The 19,840-nt window shown below is 41.0% G+C and overlaps 1 protein-coding gene across 1 annotated transcript in view; it reads right to left on the bottom strand.

The window, feature by feature from the left end:
- Positions 1 to 218: 218 nt before the first annotated feature.
- The window catches only part of LOC103736930 (maestro heat-like repeat-containing protein family member 7), a gene marked incomplete at its 5' end in the record, with an annotated part of 22,307 nt that continues 2,685 nt past the window's right edge, over positions 219 to 19,840 (bottom strand). Inside the window, 12 exon segments of the mRNA XM_008836545.1 lie at positions 219 to 367; positions 4,798 to 4,887; positions 6,373 to 6,472; positions 8,372 to 8,494; positions 11,824 to 11,927; positions 11,930 to 11,975; positions 12,631 to 12,795; positions 14,479 to 14,619; positions 14,946 to 15,060; positions 15,470 to 15,604; positions 17,686 to 17,876; positions 18,302 to 18,308. Coding sequence (XP_008834767.1) covers positions 219 to 367; positions 4,798 to 4,887; positions 6,373 to 6,472; positions 8,372 to 8,494; positions 11,824 to 11,927; positions 11,930 to 11,975; positions 12,631 to 12,795; positions 14,479 to 14,619; positions 14,946 to 15,060; positions 15,470 to 15,604; positions 17,686 to 17,876; positions 18,302 to 18,308 — 1,366 coding nt within the window.

Raw genomic sequence — 19,840 nt, 5'->3', positions numbered from 1 at the left:
AAATTCTTTTTAACTTTAACTCCAGTTCCAGGGGAATCCGAAGCCCTCTTCTGACCTCTGCGGCATTGCATGACATGGGTGCACTCACATACATGCAGGCAATACACTCATACACATAAAATAATAAATAAAAAATATTTTTAAAAAAGAAAAATGTGTTGTTTCATGGTTTCAGAAAGCACCGGTTGGCTTTTACTTGCTGTTACTTGTCTTGAATTTTAAATAGGAAGACAGCCCAAGAGTTTCCTCAACCAAGAAAATCTCTGCTCTGATTCTGGATCATTCCCCACCCTTTGGATGTGGAACAGAGCCTGGGAGGCCATGAGGTGCAGAAAGGGCTCAGGGTCTTGTAGCAGATCTCTCAGATCTACATGGCAAGAAAACCAAGATTGGAGTTGAAAGGTCCTGAGTTTCTAGAAACAAGGTTTCTGGATACCAACTAGCCAACATTCTTGGATAAAAAACAATTTTTTTTTCTAAGACTCTCTCTAAAAGTCTGTACATTGGTGAATTGATTCCAGTTTTGACCTGTAAAACCTACTGGTTTCTGAATTGCTAAACATTTCATTCCTTTCCTGTAATCATACTTTAAGTAGTCTACCTAAGCCATGTCTAATGTTAACCTTCAGTCCTTAATATTAACTCTTAAATCACTATTCTTTTTTAATACTTTTATTTTTAAAGTTTTAAAATTTTAAATGTTATTTTATGTGTATGAGTGTTTTGCCAGCATGTAAGTGTATCTGTGTCATGCAAAGCCTGCAGAGGCCAGAAGAGGGCATTGGATACCCTGGAATCTAAGTTACGGACAGTTATTAGCCTACATATAGGTGCTAGGAATTCAACCCAGGTCATCTAGAAGAGCAGACAGTGCTCTTAACCACTGAGCCATCTCTCCAGCCACTATTTTTAGTTTTTATTTTTATTTTAGTGACTCGTTTCGGTTTTTGAGACAGGTTCTCACTATGTTGCCGAGGCTAGATCTGAATATCCTCCTGCATTAACTTTCCAAGTGGCTGGATTAGCAGACATAAGCTACCAAGGCCAATTTAAAGACTTAGCTTTTATATTGTCTTTTTTAAAATTATTTTTTATTTTATGTGTATAAGTGTATTGCCTGTATATGTGTAAGTGCATTTGTGTCATGCAATGCCCACGGAGGTCAGAAGAGGGAATTGGAGCCACTGGGAACTTGAATGGATGGTTGTTAGTTGCCATGTGGGTTCTGGGAATCAAACCCAGCTCCTCTGTAAGAGTAGCCAGTGCCCTTAACCACTGAGCCATCTCTCCAGCCCCACTTTTATATTTTCTTATGGCAAAAGAAATACATTTGTTTTATAGAAAATTTAGATAATACATGTAAGCACTAGAATAAGTCACCCAATAATTCTACCACCTAGAAATAACCAATATTATTTGAAAGTGTATCTTAAAAAATTTTTAAATTATTATTTTATTTTATGTGTATATGTGTATTGCCTGCATGTAAGTGCACCTGTATCATGTACTGCCCTTGGAAGTCAGAAGAGAGTGTCAGATCCTTTGGAACTGGGGTTATGGACGGCTGTTAGCTGCCATGTAGGTGCTGGGAATCAAATCTGGGTCCTCTGGAAGAACAGCAAGTGTTCTTAACTGCTGAGCCATCTCTCCAGCCCCTGAAAGTGTAACTTTCTGATCTTTTTTCTATGCATTTATTGCTTCAATATTGTTCAAATGGAGCCATACAATCCAAATTTTTTTTTCTTTTGAGAACGCTCCTCCTGCCTCTACTCCCTTATGTGCTGGGACAATTGATTGTCTTATGCAATAATATCTCCATTATTATCAATATCACCTGAATTTTTTCTGTAATATATTTCATGACTATATACAATTCTACAATATAGGTGTCTTATAATTTAACAAATTCCCTATCTTCAGAGTATTTCCCATCTTTGCTATTCTAAATTATACTAAAATAAATATTCTTATAACTTTTCATTTTCACATTTTAAATTTCTAAAAGGATTAGTAAATCCAAGTATATGCTTATTTTCAAGAATTTTGATACATACTGTCAAACTTCCCTACTAAAAAGTTGTGTTTATGTTCCTACAAGGGCAGTATATTATATCAAGTTCTCTTCACACATCAATGTTGGTATTGACAGGGGAGCACATATAAGCATGATTTTATTTTGAAAACTGATTAATAATATCAAATATTTCCCATTTATTGACCATTTATAATTCCTTTCTAAACTACTTATTCATATCATTAGCCATTTTTCTTTAGTGAACTTACTGATTTGTTTTAAGAATATTAACCCTGGGCTGGAGAGATGGCTCAGCGGTTAAGAGCATTGACTGCTCTTGCAGAGGACCCAGATTTGATTCCCAGCACCCACATGGTGGCTATGAACCGTCCTTAACTCCAGTTCCAGGGGAATCTGAAGCCCCCTTCTGACCTCCATGACATTGCACGACACAGGTGCACTCACATACATGCAGGCAATACACTCATACACATAAAAGTAATTTAAAAAAAAGAAAATTAACCCTTTATTGTGTTGAAAGTATTTCTATATTATTTGTTTTTATGTGTATGAGTGTATTGCCTGCATGTAAGTGCAACCATGTTGTGCAATGCCCGCAAGGACAGAAGAGGCCATCAGATCCTCTGGAACTGGAGTTACAGACAGTTGTTAGCTGCCATGTGGGTGCTAGGATTCGAACCTGGGTCTTCTGCAAGAACAACCAGTGTTCTTAACCCCTGAGCCATCTCTCCAGCCCCAGTTTTGTATGTTTTTAAAAAATTCTTTCAAAAGTTTTTTTTATTTTTTTACATAAAAAAATATGGTATTTTATTTTGTGGAACTGTCTCTGGTATTTAGGAAAAATGCTAGGATTACAAGTATATACCACCAAGTTTGGCTGATTTTTTTTTTAAGAATGTTTTGATATCTATGAAGAAATGATAGACCTTGGTGAAAAGTAGCGTGATGTTTCTTATGTTAGTTTTAGTCCTTACCTGTTTCAATAGTTAAAATATTTTTTGTAAAGTCATGAATTGGCCAGCATGGTGACACATACCTTTAATCCCAGCACTCAGGAGACAGAGGCAGGCAGATCTCTGTGAGTTCAAGGCCAGCCTGGTCTACATAGCGAGTTCAGGCCACATGGAGACTCTGTCTCAAAAAGATTAAAAAAAAGTCATGTGTTGGGGACCCCTGCTGTGTAAAGTAGCAGTTTCTCCATGTCCAGATAGCCCATGGGCTCGGAGTTCATGTGCAGAGACTCCTTTTATCAGCAGGGCGCCTTCCCACTCTCTTCCTGACTCATCTTTGAAGTAGCCCTCACAGAAGGCCTCTGGCTCTGAAACTGCCAGATTTTCCTGTGTGATTTTTAGACACTGTCTGACGGCCTGGCAGGAGCCCACCACCGCATGTAAATGAGGCATCCTAAAAGCACCTACCAACTAAAACTTTGCCACTACCCCCACAGTATAAGTATCCTGGTTTTCCCTCAATAAATTGGAGCTGAATCACTAAGACCTGGAGCCGAGCTGAGTCACTGAATAAAGGAGCTGTGCCACTGAGTCTGACTGAGCTGAGTTCTGTGTCTTACTGCCTACATCCAGTCTCTCAGGAGAGGGCTGTCTATTCGTAAACGACTCACGGAGACCCTGCTTTCGCTGTCCTGCACCTCCCCTCATGACCCGGCAGCTGACGGATCTCGAACCCAGAGGGAGTGCTCAGTATTGGGACGGAACCTGCCTGGAAACGCAGTGATCAGTAGAGTCGCCAGCATCCAGTAGTCGCTGAGAGCATCAGCAACACGGTGCGTGACATGTGCGCACCCCAGTGGCATGCAGGAGACCGGCGCCACGCCCAGCAGCTGGCGCTCCGAGATCCCTGCACCCCATAGTCATGAATGGGTCTGGCAAGACGCCTAAGTGGATAAAGGTGCTGGCCACTGAACTGGACAACCTGAATTCAATCCTCAGGACCCACAAGGTGGAGGGAAGGAAACATAAATGCCTGCAGTTTGTCCTCTGACCTCCTTATGTGCACATCATGGTGTATGTGGGTATATGTGCACACAGGCACAGATACACATAATAAATAAATGTTTTAAATAACAAAATTATTGAATTGTTTAGAATTTTAATTTGGTAATGAAAGTAGTAATTTTGGATTGTGAGAACTTACATATCTTAACTTTTCTATCTGTAATATCTTTTTTTTTTTTCCTGCAGTGCTAGGGATTGAACCTAGGGCCTTAGGCATGCTAGTCAAACATTCTACCACTAAGCTATAGCCCCAGACTTATTAAAACTACTTTAAATGGGAATAATGATTCTTTGGAGTTGTGCAGATACTGAAAACACTCACTCACTGACAATCCTGAAAACATTTCTCTTATAGTTGCCTTAAATACTATAAACCATCTTAGTGCCAAGCCCTACACCTTCCAGCACAACTGCTTATAGAAAATAGTGCTGTAGTAATCTCTGTAGTACTTTGAGACATCATCACTAATGTTTCTAGAAAGATAATGTTTTACTTCTGAAGTGTAGGACTGTGTCTGAGACTGTCATTAAAGCTGATTACCAGACAGAGTCATGCCCTTTCCCAAGGGGGTTTTGGACTTAATATCTGAGACTGTCATTCAGCTGGTCACATTTTTATTGGTGTATAAGTTAGGATTTTCAGATACCAGAGTCTCAGATTTGCTACAGAGCCTGCCCACAGTCACTGACCCAGATTCCTTCTGAAATATGAGTGCATTCCAAATCCAAGTAATGTTATTTACTTACCATTCGGTATCCAGTCAGTAGCCTTCCTCCTAAGTTCACTGTGATCCACATACTTTGATGAGTCCTAAATACAAGATAAATGCAGTAAGTCTGAAACCTGACTTTTGCTTTTAGAAATTAAAATTTCCTCATTTTTATCATTAAAAAATCTAGACAACAAGCAGAATTGGCTTTTTGAGAATTAAGTGTATTCAAAACAAAGTTGCAGGGTATGGTGGTACATGCCTTTAATCCCAGCACTTGGGAGTTCAGGCCAACCTGGTCTACATAGCGAATGAGTTCCAGGCTAGCCAGGGTTACATCATGAGACCCTGTCTTAAACAAAACTAAAACAATAAATTCCATCCAGGAATGCTGGTTCATACCTCTAATCCCAGCACTTGGGAAGCTGAGGCAGGAGGACTGCCATGAGTTCTAGGTCACCCTAGGAAACAGTGAAACTTTTGTCTAAAAAAAAAACAAGACCAGTGAGACGGCTCTTCAGGTAAAGGTGCTGGCTGCTGAGCCTGATGACTTGAGCTCTGTCCTCAGAACCCACATGATAGAAGGAGAGCTGACTCCCACAAGTTACCCGATTACCACATGTACACATGCATACACTTATAGTAAATATAAAACAATTAAAATCAAATTTCCAAAGTGCTGATATTACCTATCCTTAACATGGTTCCTTCCTCCCTAGAAGTATTTTCAAGTTAATCTGCATAAAGATTATGCCTCGTACTATAAACCTGATTGTGACTGGGGAGGTCATAGGCCCTCCCTAATGGAGATGGTTTTACTTTTGCATTGCTATAATGGACATGTTGTAACCATCAAACTGTCCACTAAATATTTATGTTTATTCCCATAATTATTGTTTGTTGTCAGCTTTGTTCAGAGAAGTTGCGTTTTACAGAGTGGGCAACAGTTATTGCAGAGACTCATAACTGGTCAGGAGTGCTGAGAATAAATGACTGTTGAATGTTCAGCCCTAAATGGGACATCTGTATCACCTCCTCCAGAGCTCAGGTTACACAGTAGAAGAGGTGGAGTGTTTTGGAACATGTCTTCCACGTAATTGCACTCATGAACTCACAGCAGCTGTGATCACCTGAAGAAGACCGACACAAGATCGGACCTATCAACATTCTGTTGCTAAGGGCTCATGAAGCCCCACCATCCTTGAGGATTTACAGGCAATTATAAGGATTTGGGGCGGGGGAGTCACAAGTTCCTACCCCTCTCTAAGGATGTATAGCCAGTTAATTGTTGGAAGTGGGGAAGGGAGAAAAGAGACCTTTTTTTCCAGTGGTGTAGCCTCCTCATGTTCCTGTAAATACCCCTCACACATATTCCTATAAGCAACCCTAATTAAACTCATTGAGTCACCAAAAAACAAAAGATATGAAAGTAGAAGGGGGCTACTTGGGAATAAGAAGGGCCATTGGGAGTGGGAAGGGGACAAGAGAGGGTTGAGGGATGAAGATGATCAAAATGCATTACATACTTGTAAAAAAAAAGAAAGAATGGGGGTATCCAATACAACTTGAGAAGGTACAGGATAACACTAGAAACGAAAGGATTTTCTTTTACCTATAAACAAGGCTGCTGTTCTTCTGATGGGAAGTTTTGCATTCTTGGAATACATTAATGTTTGGTCTAGGATGTTTATTTTTCCCTTGCTTTTTTCCTCCTTAAATGGAGGGGGGAAAAGTACACAGCAGTGAAGTAGCACCACTATTTTGTCCAGTGTATCTATAATTTTCAGGGAATATAGCACTGCTTGAAATAACTCCAGTGAATGTCACCAGTGACTACTGAGCCATGCTAACAAGCCCCTGTACTGAAGTTCTCAGAACGTCCATCACCTCACCTGCTCACGCTGTCTACACCTTTAAAGCCACCTCAGCTTCTTTGCATCGAAGTCTTCTTTGCTCTCTGAGCTACCTTGTGCTTTCCCTGCCAGCTCTTCCTGTCTGATCTAACCCTGCTCTGTATATTTTGTAGATTTCCTCTCCTAGCACATACTATTTTCCACTTTGAGTTTTTATTTCATTTCTTGGAGATTTTTAAACCCCTTCCTTAGCTTGCAAGCACCAACTAGAAGTTTTAAACCTGGGATGCCCACGATCTAGTACATACTGGATGTGATTCATTTACTGAGTGAATGAAATACATCTTTCAAGGACCTCTTAGAAGGAGTAGCACCTCAAGAATAGGAAGAACAGTAATTTCCTCATAAATTACAATTTAACATGAACAATTTGCACTTTTATCTTTTTGGGAACACATTTCTTGGTGGAAATAATGTCATTAATGTATCAGTTATAGGTTTGGCTGTAGGTCAGAGAGCTGTTACCCAGGAAAAAGCCAGAGAAGGCTTCCTAGCCTTACAACTAAGGTGAGAAGAGATCACTCTGGGTTTTAAACATGCATATGATTCCTAGAAACAGTCCCAAAGACTTTGTAGTGGGCCAGCAAGGTGGCTCAGTGGGTAAAAATGCTTGTCACACAAGCCTGATGACCTGAATTGGATCCTTGGAACCTGAGTAACAAAAGCTAGATATGGGATGTGCATCTATAATCCCAGCAGTCCTGCAGTGAGCTGAGGGATGGAGACATGAAAATTGCTCAGAAGTTTGTAGGCCAGTCAGCATGGGGCATGCATCACAGCAGCAAAAACAAAAAAAAAAAAGCAAAAAATGAGAGAGAGAGAGACCGCCTCAATAAAGTGAAAGGCAATAACCAACTCCTGAAAGTTGTCCTCTGACCTTCATGTGTACACCATGGCACATTCATACATGCTCAGACACATACATACATACTAATAACATTTTTTTTAGAAAAGTAAATGAATTTGTGGCTCAATCATGATGGAACAATAGCAAAATAGAGATATCCCACAAAACAGCTCAAAGAAAGCAACTTCTTAAAAACTGTCAGAAGATGGGCTGGAGAGATGGCTCAGCAGTTAAGAGCACTGACTGCTCTTGCAGAAGACCTGGGTTCGATTCCCAGCACCCACATGGCGGCTACGAACTGTCCTTAACTACAGTTCCAGGGGAATCTGAAGCCCTCTTCTGACCTCTGTGGCATTGTACAACACGGGTGCACTCACATACATGCAGGCAATACGCTCATACACATAAAATTAAAATAATAAAATATTTAAAAGAAAAAAACTGTCAGAAGAAAAACCAACTACATCAGCGTGTTAAAGAGTTAAGAGTTAGCCGAACGTGGTGGCACACCCCTTTAATCCCAGCACTAGAGAAGTAGAGGCAGGTGGATCTCTGTGAATTCAAGGCCAGCCTGGTCTACATAGTGTGTTCCAGGACAGCTGGGTCTACAGGGAGACCCTGTCTCAAAAAGACCCAAGAAAGGCCAGGCGTGGTGGTGCATGCCATTAATCCCAGCACTCGGGAGGCAGAGGCAGGCCGATCTCTCTGAATTCGAGACCAGCCTGGTCTCCATAGTGAATCCAGGACAGCTGGGGCTACAGGGAGACCCTGTCTCAAAAAGACCAAAAAAAAAAAAAAAGACCTCCCCCAAAAAGAGTTAAGAGTCAACAAAACCAGTACTTCTCACATACAAAGAATTTGCAGATTTCTCTAACTTCAATAGGTTTGATGTACAATGGATCTTTGCAGTACACTTTTTGGGGCAGCTTCCATTTCAGGAACTGGGCACATATAGTTAGGACTCGCCCACTCTCCTGTGAGGAAAAAAAAAAAAGGCCATCACGAAATAGCATTTTCGAGCTTCCTCTTTTAACTTACATGATTTTTCTTTAGTAAAACTGATACCCAAGTCTAAAGTGAAAGACTAATAAATTCAGAATTACCCTGGTTGAAGTAAAGAGAGGGAATAAATTAGAATTCCACTGTCCTACTTCGTTTTTTCTTGCTGTGATAAAATGCTGACCAAGACCAACTTGGAGAGGAAAGGGTTTATTTGGCTTACAGCTCACAGTCTTTAATTGAGGGAAGCTAAGGCAGGAACTTGGAGGCAGAAACTGAAACAGAAACCACAGAAGAATGTTGCTTACTGGCTTCCTCCCCTTGGTCTACTCTGCTCTTTCTTAAACATCCCAGGCCCACATAGCCAGGGATGGCATAGCCCATAATGTGCTGGGAAAATACCTCACAGACATGGCCACAGGCCAGTCCAATGGAGAAAATTCCTCAGCCGAGGTTCTCTCTTCCCAGGTGACTCTACTTTGCATGAAGTTGACCAAAACTACCCAGCAGACCTGCTTCCTCCTGAAGACTCTGAAGGGGATCCATAAAACCTGCAAGGTTCTAGGAAGGGTGTAGAAACCATTGGTCCTAAGAAAAAGTGATAGCTGGTAGATAAGGCACCCAGATCAAAGATCTAGACCAGCATGTCACTCGCCATGCTCTGGACAGGGATTCCACTCCTTGTCGCTCCCATGTCATATTCTGGTCTCTCTGTACAGGGAAATAAAGCTCCTGAACTTCGTATCCCCAGGCATCTCTTAAGTTCTTCAACCCTAGAGTTCTGACCCCTTCCTGATCCATATACTCCAGCAAAACTAAACAAGTGGTTTCCTCTCTAGTCATTCCTCTTAGAATGCCACCCAAGCACCATTCAACACAAGTCCATTAGATATTAGAGTCATAAAAATCCCTTTGGGGCTGGGAGTGGTAGTACAAATCTTTAATCCCAGTACTTGGAAGCCAGAGACAGATGAATCTCTGAGCCTGGTTTGCATAACCAGTTCCAGGCTAGGCAGGGCTACATAGTGAGACCCCTGTTCCAAAAACCAAACAACAAAAACTCTTGAGGGACTAATGAGAATAAAAATTAGTTTTTGTTTTGCAATTTGTAAATATGTAGTAAAATTAAAGATTCTCAGGTTCTCCACACTAGGTTTTTATGTCCTCAAGAAATTCTCACATATATGCAGAAGAGTGCTCACTGCAACACTGTAACAATGAAAAATTGAAAATAGTCTAAGCATCCTGGAAGAGGAGAATGGGGTAAGTTTTAGGTTACTCAAATGATGGAACTCCATGTAGCAGTAAAAATAATCTACAACTATACAATATAAATCTCATAATTTAAGAAGATGCTGAGAATGTATAGACTTATACAACATATAAAGTTTTAAAGCATGAAAAATAAGCTGAGCCTGGTGGCACATGACTAATTCCAGTGCTTAGGAAACAGAGGCAGGAGGATGGCAAATTCAAGGCCACACACACACACACACACACACACACACACACAAAGGGCCAGGATTGGTGGCACAAACCTATAATCCCAGTACTTAGGAGGCAGAAGGATCAGGTATTGAAGGCCAGCTTTAGCTACACATTGAGTTTGAGACCAGCTTGGGCTACATGAGACCCTGTTTACAAACAAAAAATAGAAGAGAGGGGAGGGAAAGAAAATGGGAAGGGTAAATAGAAGGGAAGGAATTATCACAGGAATGATAAAGACAAAATTTAGGATGACAGTTCTTTGGGGGAATTCAGTTAGGAATAGGTATGTGGTTTATTTCTGTTTCATATCTTAGAGTTGAGGTAGCTTTGTAATTGTTTATCATGTCCTCTATGCTGGTGATGATGACTCCTAGTTTAACATCCACCTCTCTGCTCAGACTCCCCTCTGAAAGACTGAAAGTAGCTAGGAATTATTGAAGATTTGTAGGAAAATAAGCCCAGGGCCTTGGCTGCTCTAGGCCTTTCCCAACTGCCAAGGGCTGGCAGTATAGGGGTGAGGTATCAGTGCCTCCATATACCTGTGTGCTACAAAGGATGTGGTTCCCTATCACCTGGCTGACAAATTCTGCACTGTTCCCTTTATTGGGGTCTGAAATGTTTCATATTTATGGCCTCAGAACTATAAACCTTCTCACACAATAAGGTATGAGGGCCACCATAATCTTAAGTACTGTTGCTAGACTTGTAACTTTGATTGTCATTCCTGGAAGGGGGAACACACAGAGATAGAACCCAAGAATTCTTCTAGAATCTTTGTGGTGTAAATCTGAAGTTCTGGAGTGATTTATCCTGGTGGTCACAGCATGAACAGGCATGTAGACTTTTTGTATAGCACTATACTAGGATTGAACCCAGATCTCAGATAAGCTAGGCATGCAGTCTACTACTGAGCTATCCCCAGTCCTCTTTTCACTTTATTTTTATTTTTAAAAAATTTTAGATTATGCCGGGCGTGGTGGCACACGCCTTTAATCCCAGCACTCAGGAGGCAGAGGCAGGCGGATCTCTGTGAGTTCGAGGCCAGCCTGGTCTCCATAGCGAATCCAGGCCAGCTGGAGCTACAGGGAGACCCTGTCTCAAAAAGACCAAAAAATTATTTATTTATTTATTTATTTCTCTCCATGTGTGTTTGTAGGGGTCAGTTCTCTCTTTCTACCATGTGGGTTCCAGGTATCAAACTCAGGTCATCAAGCTTGGTAGCAAGCACCTTTACTCACTGAGTTATTTTGCTGACTTAAAAATAAGTTTTGAAATAGGGTCTTACTTACTAAGCTGCCCACACTGGTCTTGAACTTGAGAGCCTCTTATGTCAGCCTCCCAAGAAGCTTAGGTGACACAAGTCTGTGCCACCAGGCTGAACAGGCTCAGTTAAGACTAGAGTGTTTAAAGGAAAATACCCACAATTCTAACAGAAAAGCTCCTGGATCACTTAGGGGAGATAAGGTCTCCAGATGGTCCAGAGAGCTTACTCTCTCTTAACTCCAACACACATTATTTGTCTCAAAGCCTTCGGGTAGTCCTTGAAGTGAAAGAAAAGAGAATATCTGTTTGTTGAGTTGTACACTATATTTAGGACTCTTTATGACCCACAAAGGGCCATAATTTGCTACACAGAAATTGGGAGTTAGGTTTCCCACAACTTACTTAGGCAAAATAATTGAAATGCAGCTCTGTGCCAGAGGAACTAGGGAACAAAGATGTTATTGCAAAGTCCGTGTCCTCTAAGATATGAACACTTATTTGCCGAGTTGGATCTGGGTTTAGAGTTATTCAGGGCTGAAAAAGTTGACATTACCTCAGCTATTGTATAATTTTCATCCTGAGAAAAAAGTAGTGGGTCTAGGCTCTCCAAGACTTGGTTTTCCACGCTCTTCTTATCCATGAGCTTCACAGCCTTATGGAGGCTCCAAAGAGGGTCAAGGAGAAACGATGAACATCAGGTCTTACCTAAGAGTGGAGTATTCACAAGGAAACAATTCATTGACCATGTCCATGCTAGCTTATAAGAACTCCAGGAGAATTGACATATCACTCTCAGCATGAGGATATATATAGCCACATATAGCCAAGGGCAAGAACTCCACTACATAGGAAGACAGCAAGACCTGTGTTTGGCACTCTTGTTCTTGAAACTCTACAAGTGAGAATGGATAGTCCTGCCAGGTGCTGCAAAAGCTTGTGTTCAATACTGGCATTAACTACTCACATAAGCTCTTTTGCTAAAATTTAAAGTCCCAGCTTTGGTATCTTTTGAGGATTACTGGTCATTGTGCTCTATATGTCTCTTTTGGAAAATCTTTGGGATTTGGGACAAGGACAGTCTATCATTTTAACACAATCCTTATTGTTTCTTGTTCTATACAAACTCTTCCCCCTCCCACAGAGCAGGGTAATGCTTTAGTAAGTTTCTATGTCCAAGATTTTTTTGACTAAAAAAAATTACATCAGCCCTATGAACATCACGGGTTATCTGGAAGGATCTTGAGAGAGGACACTTGAAAGTGCTCTAAAAAAAACTATATAAAATAAAATATGCCTATTCTCAACATCTACTTGCTTATGCCAGTTACCCTCCCTCTGAGGAAGAATCTCATTGTCTTACATCACCAAATAAGGAGAACAGGGTTTTCATCATGGTAGCCAGGGTGGTGCAGTCCAGTGTCCTGATGAGCTGCAGGAATGTCTGGATGGCCAACAAAACAATCCTCTCATCAGTCTCATGTAGGCTTTCCAAGATGCATGGTAGCAGGCTCTTGATGTCTTCCCTCTGTGTGTCCAAAGCAGCCCATGAACCTCTCTCCTGGTACATCATCTGGTTCTAAAGGGAGGGTTCTCACCCTAAGTACCTAATGCTTGATGGGTTTCTGGTAGCACTGGCTAATCTAGGACAGAGAAGTGGTAAAGAAGGTGTGTTACCCTCTCTTAGTATGAACAGCTTGATATGTAGCAGAGGGGTCAGACCTATTGTGAGTTGCTTTGAGGAATATAAGTGAGAGGTGGGTGAGGGCCAGGGATATACCCTTGGCTTTACTGTAAGGAGAAGCTCTCCTATCACAGAAAAAGTGGAATGGTCAGCTCAGGCCACAATGAGTTCTCCAGCATGGAAGGTATTCAAACAGAGGTTTTAAGACTCCTTGGCAGGAATTCAGCAGTTTTGCCTGAAGACCCTTAAAGCTCCTCCTCATTTTGAACTGATATTCTTCAGTTCTGCAACTCCTAGAAGGAATCAGTCTCAGGATTTTAAAACACACACACACACACACACACACACACACACACAGAAGTAGAAGAAACAAATGTTTATGCATCTAATCAACCAGAGTTAGCATATACTAATATTTGTCATTTTTGCTTCACATGTAAACATAAATATTTTAAATAAAAGAAATAAATCTCGGGGGCTAGAGAGATGGCCCAGCAGTTAAGAACACTGGTTGTTCTTGCAGAAGACCCAGGACCCACATGGCAGCTAACTGTCGGGAGCTGCTAATCATTGAGCTGTGTCAGGCTTGTTTACTGAGTGTGTGTTATGCACACCAGTATCTAATCTGCCTTATCAGGAGGAATATGTTTATATGGAGAGCCTCACAACACCTGACCTTGAGGCAATAGTGGAAGCCTTTGATCTGACCGCTCCCTGACCCTCAGATACAGGTGGGGAAAAACAGCAGTTGTAACTAATTGAGTTCTTCTGTATAAAAAGGCAGAACTGAAATAAATCGCGGCTGCAGTATTCACTGTGAGCCCTCCCAAGCATCTTTTCTGTCTCCTTTTCTTTCTTTCAATCCTCACTCCCCCTTTCAGGTACTGTCCGTCTTGGCCGGCTGGCACCGGCAGCTAACAACCATCTGTAACTCTAGCTCCAATTCCAGGGGATCTGACAGCCTCTTCTGTCCTCCATGGGCATTGCACAACACGGGTACACTTACCTACGTGCAGTCAATACATGCATACACATAAAATAAAAATAATAAATATTTTTTAAAAAAGAAATAAATATCAAGTGGCAAAATTATGACTAAGGCCTAGTTTTCTAGTGAGACCTGTAGAAGATGAGTATCTTCCAATATGATTGACAGTAATCTCTGTCACAGACAATAAATATCTTGGGAGCATCCAACAGGGCAACATGGTACAAGGCATCAATGGACAGTGAATATTGGCCAGCATGTAATGATAATACGTATACCTTCCAGACAAAATGCAAGTTTCCAGTTACATTTGTGACTTGGAATTTTAAAGGTATTTAATTTTTCAATAGTCAGTACTTCATATTTGCTAGGTATAAAATTCAAATGGTACAAAAGGGTATACAGTGAAAAAGACCTCCCATTCACTCTTGCCCCCATACTACCCAATGTTCTTCCTCCCCAGATATTTAGAGTTTTTTGGGTATCTTTGGGGGTGTTCTATTTATGATCTAGGAATCAGTGGTCTGAGGTTCTTTTACCATTTCTTGGTGTCTGATAAGATTGTGCAGTCCTCTCAGTGCAAGAATTCTGAAGAGATTATTTTCATCACACAGCCAGTCTTTCAAGCGAACAATGGAGTATAATCTGGACAGTCTCCTGGTCACTGGACTCTTTAGGAGCTGAAAGAACCCAGAAATTAGCTAAAGAAATGACCTTGAAGCTATCTTTTCTTGAAGGGAGCTTCCTTCCCACCAGCTCAAATGTATACATTTTCCTTTGAAATCTATGATACCATGCAGACAGTACAGAGTGATGCTATGATGCAGGTACACACAGAATACTGAGTAATGGTGTGGGAAAAGAATTTCAGTAGGCTTGAATCTAAATAAAACATCTCTATGGAATGCCTAAATGGACCTCAGCCTGAACCTAACTTAAGACAGCGTAGGAAAGAGGCTCTGTTTTCTAGACTTCCTCAGCCTAGTACCCACAGGATGAGTCTTACCTCCACAAAAAAGCCTGTGGATGTGAGTTTATGTTTGTCATTCCCACGATTAAGTAAAGGCACTAACAAGTATGTAGTCTTACGTGCAAGGACGTGACTTTTTTCCAGCAAGGCACTGTAAAACAGAGCACCAACAGAATGAATCTTAGACATGCTCCCATAGAGGATGGCATTTTTGTCAGGGTAGAGCCCTCCAAAATTTTGCACAGCTTCAGGTATATAGGAGGGTATGGTAGGGCCAAGACCTCTGGAATTTTTGCCTGGTTAAATATCACATATTGGCTGGGTGTGGTAGTACATGCCTTTAATCCCAGCACTCAGAAAACAGAGGCAACCTGGATCTCTGTAAAATCGAGGCCAGCCTGGTCTACATAACAAGTTCCAGCCTCAAAAAAAAAAATCATTTATTATGTACTGTCTTACAATTTTCATTACTGTGATAACTGAAAGGGAGGAAAAAAAAATACCTAAAAGAAGGTTGTTTTGAGCAGGGGAATGAATATATTTGGACAAGGAAGTCTTACTTGGCAAGGAGAAATACTCCCTGAAGACGGCATTCTCCTTTCAGAAGAGTCCATCCATCGTTCTTCTCCTTGATGCTGAATTCCTCCCAGAACAATGTTCTGAGGAGGACAGTCTTTGTAGCTTGAATGGAGAAGCTAAGTTGGACAAAGAAGCATAAGTGGACAGATCTTGCAGTTCTTGCTGGGAAGGGCCAGCTGTTACACTGCAATTCATTCTTTTCTATAGTTCTTTCTTTTGTGTAATTTTTATTATTTTATTTTATGTGTATGCATGTATTGCCTGCATGTAGGTAAGTGAACCCATGTCATGCAATGACGGCGGAGGTCAGAAGAAGCTGTTGAATCCCCTGGGACTGGAGTTATGGACAGTCATTAGCTGCCATGTGAGTGCTGGGATTTGAACCCAGGTCTTCTGTAAGAACAACCAGTGTTCTTAACCACTGAGCAATCTCTCCAGCACCCCCCTTTTCTATAGTTCTTAAAGATGCTTAGTGCTCTAATCCACATAAATTCTCAGCACAAAGAAATTTAACTAGATTTTATTTCTCCAGGAGTTTGGAAGGAAATCTATGACTCAACAACTTGATTTGCAATATTAAATATATATCTATTGCTTTTTGGTTGTGAGGCTTTAACAGCTGTGCTAGCTTTCCAGCCCATGTCTACTACTTTTTTTAAAAGTCTATTGAGATGCAATTTTTTTTTCATTTTTACTTTTTATTTTTATTTTTTTGAGGCTGGGTTTTTCCTGGGAGATGCAATTTATAAGGGTAGGGATTTGGCCCAATTGGTAGAATATTTGCCTAGCATGCCCTAAGCCCTGGGTTTGATCCCCAGCACTTCATAAACCAGGCATGGTGCTGCAGACCTAAACTCCCAGCATTTGGGAAGCAGGACGATCAGAAGTTCAAGGTCATCCTAACCTACAAAGTTTGAGGTCAGCCTGTGCTATAAGACCCTGCCTCAAAAAATAGAAAAGATATAATTTATGCTACCCATAAAATTTATCACCATAACTTATAAAGTACTTCTTTTTAAAATTTTTATTATTTTATTTTGGGACAAGGTCTTACTATATAGCCCTGGCTAGCCTGAAACTTACTATGTAGATCAGGCTGGGCTCAAACTCAGAGATCCATCTGCCTGCTTCTGCCTTCTGAGTGCTGGGATTAAACGTGTGTACTGCCACACCCAACAGATTTATTTATTTTTATTTTATGTGTGTGAGTGTTTTGTCTGTATGTATGTAGGTATACCACTTGTTTATAGTGCCCACAGAGTTCAGAAGAGGGCATCAGATTCCCTGGTACTGGAGTTACAGATGGTTGTTAGCCACCATGCAGGTGCTGGGAACCAAACCTGGGTCCTCTGCAAGAGTAGCCATAGCCAGCACTCTTAACTGCTGAGCCATCTCTCTAGTCCCATAAAGTCCTTCTTGAATTGGTATCCTAGATATAGCTTCAAGAGCATCTTAAAGCTGGAAGGGTTTTTAAATAAAACCTGCCTAATTTCCTCACTTACAGAAAAAGAAACTATAGCACAGAATAGATTTGCCCAGGGGGTGTACCTAAGTAAATAGATGAGTGAAAACTACAACTGAGATCTATTGATCCTTAGCCTGATGTTCTTACATATTCTACATTATAGCACTCCCGCCTAAATAAATCTGTATATAAAAGGAGCACTGCCAGGCATGGCGTCACACACCTTTAGTCCCAGCACTTGGGAGGAAGAGGCAGGCAGAGTTCCAGGCCAGCTGGGGCTACAGGAAGACCCTGTCTCAAAAAGACCGAAAAAAAAAAAAAAAAAAAAAAAGAGGAGCACTATGAACTGTCTACTGAGAACTTAAGGCAGAACTAAAGCTTTCTCTCCATGAAATAAAGCAGAAGTTAGGGATCATTTCACTGAATCAGCCCAGTTTGGGGGGTGAGTTGGAGCTGTTTTGTTTGTCTTTGTCTCCACTTGTTCTAACAAGAAAGGGCTGGCATGATGTCACCCATTATTTTTCAGGACAACTGGATCCAGAGAGCCCAATCTCCTTGTTACCAAGAAAACTAAAGGTGACAAGTGAAAGCCCAGAGTGATTCCTGGGCATTGCATCTTGAGGGTTGTGAAGCATATGTTTACTCACAATTGGGACCACATCTATTCTCAGGTCCACCACAGCACCCAGAACTTCTTAAGTGTTAAAGTCAGTGAAATCACAATGACAATACCACAAAGGTGTGATCTCCATCAGTATTTCCTGTTGTTCATACAGGCCACTTGGGATGGTGACATCAGACATGGTGAGGCCGATGCTGTGGTGAATCTGGATGAGTAGTGTCATCAAAAGGTGAGGAAAGAGTCGGAATGCAGCTGCTCACAGCTTGTTTCCTACAAATACTTCATAAAGGGCATCTGTTGCCTGTGGTAGAAAAGGCACAGAGCAGAATTGAGTGCTTATTGGTCCTAATCCTCACTTTGCTTTTGTTTCTGCTTGTGTCAGAACACACTTTGGGGTTCTACAATTGCATAGGCAGAACAGCAGTGATAAGTGGTAGAGGGACACAGACATGAATGGAAGAATAATAGTAAAGTGATCCTTAGAGTAGGCTGGTGTGTGGTCACTGGTGGAGCACATGCTTAGCAAATGCCAGACCCTGGGTTCAGTCCCCAGCACACACACACACACACACACACACATATATATATATACACCCCCCTAAAAACACACAAACACACACACACACACGCACACACACAGACCAATGAGGAAATTTGACATCCAGAAGTCATACAGGAAACTATTAGCATGCTTGAGTAGATAAAACTAAAAACACAAAATTTTACCATAATGCTGGATGACAAATAACCCATAAAGGCATCCATACCTGTATCAATGTGGTAATAAAATGCTCTTATACATCACTAAGGCAAATGTAAAGGCTTGCCCCTCAAAGTGTGGCCACACACCATTACTGGCATCATCTGGGAGCTAGTTCGAAATGGAGAAGATCAAGCCCCTCCCCAGATCTATATCACAATGGCACTTAAAGAAAATGATCAGGGGCTGGAGAGATGGCTCAGCAGTTAAGAACACTGGTTGTAAGCCAGGCGTGGTGGTGCACGCCTGTAGTCCCAGCACTTGGGAGGCCAGAGGCAGGTGGATCTCTGTGAGTTCAAGGCCAACCTGGTCTACATAGTGAGTTCCAGGCCAACTGGGGCTACAGGGAAACCCTGTCTCAAAAAGACCAAATTAAAAAAAAACAAAAAACACTGGTTGTTCTTGCAGAAGATCCAAGCTCGAATCCCAGCACCCACGTGGCTAACAACTGTCTGTAACTCCAGTCCCAGGAGACCCAACAGCCTCTTCTGACCTCCACAGGCATTGCACGACATGGGTGCACTTACCCACATGCAGGCAATACACACATACACATAAAATAAAAATGATAAATTTAAAAAAAAGAAAATGATCAGATAATCTTTAATTTGAGGACTAATATATAAGACAGGAACAGATTCTTCACAAAGGAAAAAAGTGTGGGTCTCCTCATTCATACATAAGGACAATCTGAAAACATGTCTAGAAACTTTGAATACACCCACTGACTGGCCCTGAACTTCCCCTCCATTTTCTTGAGAAATGTTGGATGTATAAGACATACATATGGCTGGGCATCATGGTGCCTCCCTTTAGTTCGAGCACTTGGGTTGCAGAGGCAGGCATATCTCTGAGAGTTTGAGGCCAGCCTGGTCTACATCATGAGTTCTAGGCTAGCTGGGGGATACAGGGAGACCCTGTCTCAAAAATACAAAAAAAAAAAAAAAGACATACATGTATGCATGATTAAGTTTGCTGTAGCACTGTTTGAACGGCAAAAGTTTAAAAACTGTCACTATGCTCACTTCACAGAAAACCTGCTAATTAAAATTAAGCTGAGGCTGGTGTGGTGGTGAGTGACTATGTTTCCAGCTACTTAGGAGGCTGTAGCAGGAGGGTCACTTGAGCCCAGGAGTTAGAGCCATCTTGAAAAACAAATAAAGCAACAAAAAAAGATTCTGTACCATATAAGGTCTATTTTTTTCTGATATTTAAATTACATTAAAATTATTTATTTAATAACCACATAATTAGAAGCATTTCATTACAACAGCATTGACATAGTTAATAACAATTTCCAGAGCTAAGATGCACCTCTTTCAAAATTGGCTGTAAATTTTTAGGTTTACAGTTGAATTGTTACAGTTATACAATATTGTACTCAGTATAAACCCTATAAGACATAAAAATGAAGTTTTACCTTTAAAAAAGATCTGCAATTCATTATTAAAATACAGTTTCATAGAGAAAAATTCATTTTTAATGCAATTAACACTAAGATGTTT

This window comes from Nannospalax galili, unplaced genomic scaffold, assembly GCF_000622305.1.
Source record: "Nannospalax galili isolate Female #2095 unplaced genomic scaffold, S.galili_v1.0 scaffold258, whole genome shotgun sequence".
In the NCBI taxonomy this organism is placed as follows: domain Eukaryota; kingdom Metazoa; phylum Chordata; class Mammalia; order Rodentia; family Spalacidae; genus Nannospalax; species Nannospalax galili.
Note: the sequence above shows the minus strand (reverse complement) of the source record. Positions and strands in the feature narration are given on the sequence as shown.